The 11,104-nt window shown below is 46.9% G+C and overlaps 1 protein-coding gene across 1 annotated transcript; it reads left to right on the plus strand.

Moving 5' to 3' along the window:
• The first annotated feature begins 1,171 nt into the window (after positions 1-1,171).
• Positions 1,172-10,717, plus strand: LOC139758382 (uncharacterized). The gene is made up of 5 exons (XM_071679696.1): positions 1,172-2,707; positions 5,362-5,436; positions 5,893-6,000; positions 6,847-7,077; positions 8,185-10,717. Exons 1-5 carry the CDS (start codon positions 1,442-1,444, stop codon positions 8,758-8,760), a joined length of 2,256 nt encoding a protein of 751 aa, XP_071535797.1. The 5' UTR covers positions 1,172-1,441; the 3' UTR covers positions 8,761-10,717.
• Positions 10,718-11,104: the final 387 nt, after the last annotated feature.

Below are 11,104 nucleotides of genomic sequence, written 5' to 3' on the forward strand. Positions count from 1 at the left end.
TTTATATTTGGAACTCTTGCGTTTTTCCTTACATCTATGATCTAAACCTTTAGTTCAAAAGGCAAGTTTTATTCTTATTCAAAACGCTTAGATCATTAACTTCTTCATTTACCTATTTGGCCCATTTTTTTTTTCAATTTTCTTTACTTCATTTTTCGTTCTCAAGGCCTGGCTTCCACGGGGACACATATAAGTCCGTGACGAGAAGAGCCTTCTAACATGGAAGGAAGCCAGACTAGTGGTCGTACCATCGTCCGGTACGGAAATTCGGGTTTCGTGTGGGACTCCAGGTCGTCCTATACCTCGTACCCTGGTCTGCCGTATATACCACGAGGAGACACAGAGTGTGCTACTCACTCACACGTACCAGTAAGTAGGCCCGAATATTATAATCAAGTACTCCCGCGTGGATGGACTACGAGCTAGCCACAGACTCAAAAGTTACGAAAAAGACTGAAAACCTTCTCTCTCTCTCTCTCTCTCTCTCTCTCTCTCTCTCTCTCTCTCTCTCTCTCTCTCTCTCTCTCTCTCTCTCTCCTGCCACAGCGCTAACCGCCAACAAGTATCTAGGCACATAACATTATATATACACCATACAAGAAGGAAACTCCAATATAGCCTTTTGACGGTTTGGGATTTTGGCCCAAGTTAACACGTTGAAGACAAGAGGGTAAACGTATGTCATGGTGGTGGTGGTGTAACGTGGGCAATTTGATCGAATTTTGGTGGACTCTGGAAAGAACTATAATCTAAAAAGTCATTTAGGGTTTATCAGCAAAGAAAAAAAATGTATATATAAAAACCTGACATTATTGGTTTATATAATTAGATATTTGGGCTTAAAAAAAATATATATATATGATCTGTATACCTCAAAAGCTTCGACAATTCACCGACGTGCATGAAATGCGAGACCCTTGTGTCACAAAATGACCCCACCAGACCTGAAGTCATTCGCTGGATGGGGGGGAGACCTATATGAGGTCACGTCAGAACACACAGTGGTCACAGAGTTCTCTCCTGATAATGAGGCCAGGGTCTTTCTCCTCAGGATGCACCTCAATCAACATAGTGTTGTCACCTGATATTTCCAGGGTCTCGGACACCCCCTCTCTCCTCTCCTCCTCCAGTACGAGTTTTCCTCGTGTAAACAAACATATATAAAGCTGCTCGCGCCCTCCCCTCCCCAGTCCGGCTTGTGTTTGGTGCGGGTTTACACGTCTCGCCTCACGTGCACACACACACACTCGCCCTCCTCCTCCTCCTCCCTCCCTCCCACTGGTTTTGGGAATAGTGATCTATGGTGTTAATGTGCACATGGGCTTTCTGTGACACCCTCCTTTCTGTGACACCCTGAGTCGCCTGGATTAAGAGGACACATTTGCTTTCACGCACAGGCGGTGACGAGAGTAAAAGTGTGCCACCCGAGTGTCAAGACGTGATGGAGGTATGTCAAAGATGTGTTTTGTCGTGGACTGCTTTTACGGTGTTGATGGCGATGGCGTGCGCCCAAGGTGCGACGCCCACGGACGAGGTCGCCGGGAATGCGTCCGACCCGTTGGTCAGCCTGACCGTGAGGCAGGAGGCCGCCCTCAGGAAGCTGGACGGCCTCGCGGCCATGGTCAGCAAAGTGGATGACCTTGAAACCAAGATTGACCTGCTGACAAACCTCCTCAATGACCACAAGGAGAAGTACTCGGAGATGGAGGCGAAGTTGGCGTCGATAGAAACCAAACAGGAGGTGCTGGTGGAGGCGGTGGGGGTCAAACTCGACCATAAATTGGAAGAAATGAACGATAAACTGGAGGAGAAGATGGGACAGGTGGAGGACAAGATTGGGGCAAAGTTCGAGGAGGTGGAAGACCTCGTGAGAGCGACGCTGGGGCCAATGTACGGCACGATGGAGGACATATCGAGCAACATGACGACCCTGAACCAGAGCGTCCACATGATAGGCGCCAGTGTGTGTCAGGTGGAGGACCGCTTAGATTACGTCTTCTTCGAACACCCAGACGAGTGCCAGGCCGTGGCGGACCTGCTGGCCAACATGAGCCGCGCCTCCCAGCAGATGGTCGAGGCCCACATGCTCAACCTGACCCTGGCGACTGAGGTCGCCCTCGCGGACATGAAGGACTACGTCGTGAGTGTGGCGGAGGGCGCGGCGAACAGGAGCCGACACGAGTGCGACGCCGAGGACGTCGTGGGCTACAGGGAGTCCCTCTCTCGCCTCGAGGCACTCGTGGCCCCCAGCGCCAACGCCACCAAGCACCTCATCGCCGCCGTCTTCAACCGCATCCGACTATCGAACCTGGCCATGGACAAGCGTCTGGGGGCCCTCCTCCACACCTCCTCTATCAGACAGCGGGTCCTCCAGGACACCCTCCTGGCCTCCATCACCTCAGTGGACACCCTCATCAAGACACAGAGCCACGACGTCTACAGGAGAGTCGTGTCCCGTCTGGCGGACATGGAAGACTCCCTGGCCGCCTCGACCAAGCGTCATGCCAAGGAACTGGCCACGCAGGTCCTCGAGGCGGCCAACCACACCCTGGGCGACGTGTCCTCGACCACCGCCACCCAGCTCGACCTCCTCCTCCAGGCCTACGCCAACACCACGGCCGCCCTCGACGTCGGCCTCGACCAGCTGCAGGAGCTCCACAACCTGACCATGTCAAACCTGGGCGACAGCCACCTCTGTGTCACCACGGTGAGAGAGAGAGAGAGAGAGAGAGAGAGAGAGAGAGAGAGAGAGAGCGACGTGACCTCCTGACAACTCACAACACCTCCTCACACGAGACTCATTATCTAAATTTCTGTTGCCTTAGCAACACTACCTCAGTTACACCCACAGTTTTCTCTTGTTTACCGGCAAAGAAAACGATCCACGTGTGTTCCTAACCTTTACATGTTTGCTTTCCACGAACCAAAAGACTACAGCGTACAAACAAGTCAGCTCCTGAGATCAAACATTTTTTATTTACTTTATGATCTTCTTTTAAAGAGTTTATGAAAGGGCTTTCAGATATCGCCTTACTGCTGTTAACCATTACCTGTTTTACCATAAAGAGGAGTGGAGAAGCCCTTTTCATGTATACTGCACAACATGAAACACAGTGTTGCTATCCATTTGAAAGGCGTGAACAACAAACCAAAACGTATTCTGGCAAGGAAAAGCACGTCGGCAAAACTGCATATGACCGAGACGTGTCTCAGCTGCTCTCATCAATGTATTAACGCCCCGGGCTTGTAATTGATGTGTTCGGTGTTTTCATAATAAAAAAAAAAAATTCCTAGAATGCTGCCACTTGTACAAACAAGCTTGCAGACTGCAGGAGATGAAGACAGAGAGCGTTCGGGGGTGGCAAGGGAAGAAGGGTGGTCTTCCCTCCACCCCCAAACCTCGCGGTGTTTACGCCTGTCCGACCAGCCCGGCTTGTTTACCTTCTGCTCAAGTGGCCAGTGCTGCCCTCTATGTACGCCCAACCTCCACCTTCCCACGCAAACCCCCCACCAAAGACCTCTACCATACCATACGTACCGGTATTTTTCTTCGTAGCTTTTCACTGCCTTTCTAACTAACGCTTTAAGCACTCCAGGGAAGATATGTCTGGGTCATGGAGGCTTGTGGAAGAGAGGGGTCATCCATCGACTGTGCTCACTTCAAGCGAAAATAAAAACACAAAAAAAATCAATGTTGCATATAAACTTCGTCTTACTTAAAAGCAGAAAGTCAAAGTGGCTTCTAACTGGCGTCTTAACTAACTTCGCGAATCAACCCATGGCTGGAATCGTATTCAAAATGTTATCTTACGAAAGACAGCGTCAAAACACCTGCAGAAGCGTAGTCTATTGCACACCTTTACGTCCCATACCTCTGACTCAGGATAAAACCTGGCACTCAGTAAGTCCCCTTTGAAAATTCCCACACCCAGCAAGTTATTCCGCGACCACGAAGAGAAAGCGACGAGACAAAACAGCAAAAATATCACACCATATCATCTTTTCCTTAGCCAGATGTACGATAAAAACAATGTCGAGATGTACGATGTTCCTGCCACATGTGATGTACGATGTTCCCGCCACATGTGATGTACGATGTTCCCGCCACATGTGATGTACGATGTTCCCGCCTCTTGTGGTATACGATGTTCCTGCCACATGTGATGTACGATGTTCCCGCCACATGTGATGTACAATGTTCCCGCCACATGTGATGTACGATGTTCCCGCCACATGTGATGTACGATGTTCCCGCCACATGTGATGTACGATGTTCCGCCACATGCGATGTACGATGTTCCCGCCACATGTGATGTACGATGTTCCCGCCACATGTGATGTACGATGTTCCCGCCACATGTGATGTACGATGTTACCGCCACAGGTGATGTACGATGTTCCCGCCACGTGATGTTCGATGTTCCCGCCACATGTGATGTACGATGTTCCCGCCACATGTGATGTACGATGTTCCCGCCACATGTGATGTACGATGTTCCGCCACATGTGATGTACGATGTTACCGCCACATGTGATGTACGATGTTCCCGCCACATGTGATGTACGATGTTCCCGCCACATGTGATGTACGATGTTCCCGCCACATGTGATGTACGATGTTCCCGCCACATGTCATGGTGTTTACATTAACTCTCCAACGGTCGGCACTGTTTGTTATTTCTTAACTTCTTCCATCATGGAATGGCTGAAACCTTCCACGGCGGCAAGACTGCCCACAAACCACTACACAACTAGCAGTAGTCCCGAATGATCTTGGCCAAGGGCTATGTACGACCAGAGCCTTGGCCAAGACCGGGGGGGGGGAAACCCTCTGTCAAAACCATAGCCTTGGCCAAGACCAAGCCAGAAACACGGTCCAAACTACAACAGCCTTGGCCAAGACCAGGGATGTCGTCGACCAACACGTTCGTCCTAAAAGTTCCCTTTCAAAATGCCTGCGCAGCTCTCGACTTCACTGTTACTGTGGCATTGGGAGTACGATGATATGCAAGGCTCGCCTTGCTTAACGCTCGAATCTTCGAATATATATATATATATATATATATATATATATATATATATATATATATATATATATATATATATATATATATATCATACTTACCCACATCTGTCATCCAGTTAAGCTGAGACTAAGTGGATATCAAAACGAAATAAATTCTTTTAAATTGTAGAAGTAAACGTATTCTTTCTCTTAAAACTGTTAAAGAAAACGGTGTTGAGTTTCCCCTCCTTTCCTTATTAAAGTACGGACCAATCAGCCGTCTCCCCACCTAAGCGCTGACCAATCAGATTCTGCGACAGGGATGACCTAATAATGATGACGTGTGTTCTCCGCAGGTTCCTGGGGTGGCCCGTGACGTCAGCACCAGCACCTACACCGCCCAGCCCTCAGGAGCGTTGGACGACGATCAGGTGAGGAGACATCACCCCCCCCCCCAACCAGGAGGAGGGAGAGTGTCGGGGGGGGGGGGTCTATGACAAACAGCTCTAGGGGGGGGAGGGGGCAACCAAAGCCCTTGGTCCTATCTGTTTTTGCCATTCTTTTTAGAAATCCCTTCATTCCCCGAATTCTCTCTCTCTCTCTCTCTCTCTCTCTCTCTCTCTCTCTCTCTCTCTCTCTCTCTCTCTCTCTCTCTCTCTCAGTATATGTTGGACGTCATGCCCCTCTGTATAGCAATAGCCACCGCCAGTGCTAGGGAGGGAGGAGGGCAGGGATAAATGTGGGGCATCCCTCCCTTAACCTGTGTGTGTGTGTGTGTGTGTGTGTGTGTGTGTGTGTGTCTCCCAGACCCTCGTGCCTTTCACCCAAACCCTCACAGACATAGTCCTGTCCGTGTATTAACCCTAAGAGAAATCGGCTTCACACAGGTGAGCAACATGCGGGACCACCTGGCCAATCAGCTGACCCACATCTCAGAACAGCTGGCAGGCCTAAGGATCTACTACTCCACCAGCCTCCACATGCACCGGGAACAGGTGAGTGGAACTTCCACATGTAACATGTTTTCCTCTCCTTTCAAAGCCTCTATGTTGTCTATATGTATTAGCTTCCACATGCAGAGAGGATGGGGTGGATGAGACCTCCACATATAAATATCTCTCTCCACAAGTCCCTCTATTCCACTCCACCGTATATTTGTAGAGATCGTATACCAGATATCATCTAACCCCATCCCTAACCTACATGCCTCAGGCACCCACCCAAAGTGCCCCCTCAAACACCTTCATGCTACTCTTCGTGTACACAAATCCTCCCTTTATCATTTCTCGTGTCTTTACGTTCCCAGGATCCTAACTTCCCTCTCCTTTTACTCACTGACAATTAATTACTCTTCCCACACAGTGTCGGATAATGATCCCCACAACCCTCTAAGATTTCTAATTCATTCACTCCTTAATCGGTGACATTTAACTACTTCAATATTCTTACTGAGACAAAATTATTCTTCACTAAGTTATAATTACTTCAATTTACTCATCACACGTCTACAGAACCTCGCAACACCATGTCCTACACGAGGGAGGGTCCGTTCTACATTAGAACAGGAGACAATGTATCTAAAGCCACCAGAAACAGGTCCTAGTACACCAATATGTAACAGTTATGGGTAAACAATACAGCTGTAGTTATGGGCAAACAATACAGCTGTAGCTTGTCAGCTGCATCTGTTGGCGTGTTACAAAAAAAAATCACACTGAAAACTAAACACCTTATACAACGGCCACATCTGTTAGCCAAAATAAACACCGCAGTAACATCCCGACGGATGCTGTGCTGAGCATGCCGCAGCCTGTACATACTCCTCTCCCTTTTTGCGGCAGATGGCGGAGGAGGTGGCTGCGGTGCAGGCCGGGGTGCGGCGAGCGGTGCAAGACACACTGACCAAGATGACCCGCACGCTGGAGAAGCTGAGGCGCTCCTCGCTGAGCTACCTGGACGCAGCGGTAACCACCGTCTCCTCGGCCGCAGTGGCCTCGGCCCAGGCCACGGCCAACCAGCTGGCCACGGCCCTGAAGGACGTGGCCGACGCCCTACAGGACCGGCTGGCCAAGGTGAGATGACTCAGGGTGGAGGGGAGGGTTAAATCGTGGATAACAACCATGATTGTAGTTGGCGAGTGAGGTATGTGGTCAGGGAACCTGGCGAAGTGGGGTATATGGTCAGGGAACCTGGCCAAGTGGGGTATATGGTCAGGAAACCTGGCCAAGTGGGGTATATGGTCAGGAAACCTGGCCAAATAGAGTATGTGGTGGTCAGGGAACCTGGCCCAGTAGGGTTTATGATGGTCAGGAAACCTGACCAAGTAGGGTGCATGGTCAGGGAACCTGGCTCAGTGGGGTATATGATGGTCAGGAAGTTGGCCAACAAGAAAATGGCCACAAAAAAAAAAAAAATATCGAGCAGCCACAACATCGAGACCTACGTATAGATTTATTATCATGTTTCCTCTGCCACAACGAGGCCAAGCCGTGACTGGGCGTGACAGAACACTGGACACTCCTGCCCAGTGGTGGGGAACTTATCACAAGTGGTACAACTTCACATCTGTATTCACTGGTAACAAAAGCAAACTTCTTCATACCGAGAGGAGGTAATGGAATAAGATTCCACTAAGAGAGAGAGAGTGAGTCAGACGCCCTATCCTCTTGACTGGCTAGAGATACAAGTTAAATAGCCTAGTTACTTTGACGGACTAGAACACAACAGTCTTAAGGTTTAGGGAGAAAGTTCGAGGTGGTGTTGTAAATTATCTCGTGGCTGATTGTGTAGTCTTCACCTACATCTTATTATCGAGTCTTGACCTATATTTTCTCCTACGAAACTATTTAACTATTTTCCTGAGGTCATTAAAAATCGAGACGAGACGATAATTTGCTGTGCGGGCGAGATGATTTAAGCTACCCGTATCGACCAAAAATCACATCAAGTTTGTACGATATCAAAATTCTGTTCTACCTCTCCGTAACTCAACATCGGAGTGATGGATGCAAGCGGCGACATCATACACTTCCAGTAACTGTGTAGAGAACCAGCGATATGATTTTCGTCCATACTGATAAGTCCTGCGACGCCCCTACACTGCGAGTGACGGAGATGGATCGGTTCCGTAAAATCCTAATCCAAGATTTCGTGTCGTAACAGTTGACGTGTTTTTGCAGGTGGAGTCTGGCGTGAGGCTGCTGACGTCCGGGTGTCCGGCAGAGTATACGTGGGTGGGTGGGACCTGCCTGCTGGCCCTACCTGACGCCCACGCCTCTTGGCAGGAGGCCAGGATCCGCTGCAGGAAGACGGGCGGCGACCTGGCCCTCATACCCAGTAACACCACCATGGGCCACATCCGCTCCTTCCTCTACATCACTCATGCTTGGGAATCGGCGCCACCTCCCCCATACTGGTTGGGCGGGAGGCTGGTGGAGGGCGAATGGACCTGGGTGACGGGCGCGCCTGGGATGCTGCAAGTGGTGGCGGACTCGTGGGTCGTGGAGGAGGAGGAGGAAGATGAGGAAGGTGGTGAGGCTGGGGAGTGTCTGATGTCGGTGGGCAACGGAGTGCGCCTGGTGCCCGGCCGCTGCCAAACGCCCCGCGCCGCACTTTGTCAACACAGAGACGCCCTCACCCGCGTCTCCCACACTCCATATGAACCCAACAATTCGCAGAGCAACGCGCTAGACCCCAGCACCACTGACCTGAACACTAATGAACACCTCTTCTTTACAGCCGAAAATTTCAACTAGTTTTAAACCCCCCTACCCGGGATTCATGCAATACTACTGGTTTTTTTTTTTTCTTTTCGCTAAGGAAGAAAAGTCGCATTTATCATTTTGTCTTTAGTGCTAGGCTTCTGGTCAGTCGAACACGCGATACATCATCAACGGAAGATCGTACCTTTAAACGATGAAACAAAGAGGTTTCAAGTTTCCTAACACTATTCAAAATGGGCTAAACACTTTTAAATCAAGAGTCTGTAACCTGAGTAACTGATTCTGAAGTACTGGCATTAGTTATGGACTAAATAAATCCTTCCTCCCGACTTATGATACTACAGTAAATTATTGCGATTAACTTTCATTTCAGTCATTAAGTGCGCCGACACATCACAAAAGCAAACATGACGCTTGTCTAGCGTGGTAGGTAAAACTAAAAATCAGTATTTCTTATCGAAATTCTTGTGACTACGTTGAAGTTTTAACTAGATTCTGGCAATGCATGCAACATCTATCGTTCCAGTCCTAGATTTAGGCTATACCTGCCAATCATTAACCTGTGGGGCTTACTAATTAATGCTATTCGTGGAGATACAGTAATACATAAAAGCTAATCCCCATCTTTATGGAGTGGACGCGGGAGGTACGTATGACGGTTTCGGATTAAACCAGCAACATGCTACACTGTCTGTTCAGTTCACTACGCGTCGTCGTCTCGCGGGATAAGGAACCACGAAGAAAATTACGACAGTGATGAATATTGATGAGGGAGAGTTGGGAAGTCGTGCATTATACGTATGTAATGGTCACAGCCTTGTGACGCGAGTGGTGGCCACTGGCATAGGCATCACATGCAATTGTTTTCATGTTATGCACTAAGGGGATATCCATAAAAACTTCATTGACAGACTAAATAAACATATTAAAATGTATACACATGGAGACATGTAAGGTGCGCATCTTCAAAGAATAAATATATATATATATATATATATATATATATATATATATATATATATATATATATATATATATATATATATATACATATATATATATATATATATATATATATATATATATATATATATATATATATATAGCCTACAATACTTGAAACATTCAATGATAGGGCAGTGCCCAAAATGTTAAAGAACGAATCTTCGAAACTATGAAAGCATGTGAGTGTGAAAAGCAGTTTTGAATACACTATTATTACACTGAGAAAAGAAGGAGGAATATTGATAACTGAAACTTCTTGTTCTGATCTGATGAGAAATATGGAAAACAATCATATCATGAAAAGCATTAGACAAGGATTGTGTCATAACTCAAAGTTCTGTGTGATGATGGACTGGATAAAGAATCTTTGACGAACATATCTTTTTTCTTTTAATACTGGAAGCCTCGACTTTCAAATGACTTAAGAAAGAGAAGTACATACAAGTAAGAGCACATACCTCTGGCACAAGTATCTCAAGACATAATTTGGTACGGGTCAGTCTCCTCCTAGAAAGAGATAAAACGGTTCATGTAATTTAAAAGGGATTTGCAACAGTAAGTCAAGGAACGACAAAAAAAAAAAAAATTACTTTCGGACGTACAATGTAATACAATAACGAGTTTGGATGTACAGAGAAATACAAATTTACATTGGGTACTTTAACTTACGTAAGACCATACGAAATCAGACTACGAACAAAACAAGTAGGTTTGGTTACAAGCTACAGCGAAACTAGAATAAGCTAGTTAAAAAAAAAAAAGAAAAAGCCGTTAAAGGCAAAAATAAACATAGTCTAAATGGCAAGTTCCTTAGGAGATTATAAGTAGCCTTAATTCAATAAAAACGACAGGTCGACTTGCGTGACACAGGAAGACATGCGAGATGAAATAAGTAGTGACAATACAGGTTACAGGAGGAGGCAAGGAAACAAGTAGAAAAAAAAAAATAAATGTGACTAAATGTGACACAGTCTGGCTAACAAGTCAAAGGATCGTTGAAGAAACGGTAAAGGTAAGGAATTGGCTGGCTAACTCATCACAGGATAACAGAAGAGACTGCAGAACTGCTAGATTACCTTACGTCATAGGAAGACAGACAAGAGTACACATAGGCTAACTTAACAGACTTAAAAAGCTTTAATGAACAAGACTAATTTATACAGAAGAGACTACGCAATAGTTATGCTAGCTTACAGGTTCACACAGACAGTGGACAATGCACCTTTTATTATATGTTAATTTTTTCAAATGTCATGCAATCTGTGTTATTGCCTTTCCACTCAGTGTGATGAATATGCTAACATAGGTGAAAAGTCTGTTTTCCAAACGGATTTGCTAACATCAGGCTTGGGTAATTATCATTTTCCAAACG

This window comes from Panulirus ornatus, chromosome 30 (genome assembly GCF_036320965.1).
Source record: "Panulirus ornatus isolate Po-2019 chromosome 30, ASM3632096v1, whole genome shotgun sequence".
NCBI classification, from domain to species: Eukaryota; Metazoa; Arthropoda; class Malacostraca; order Decapoda; family Palinuridae; genus Panulirus; species Panulirus ornatus.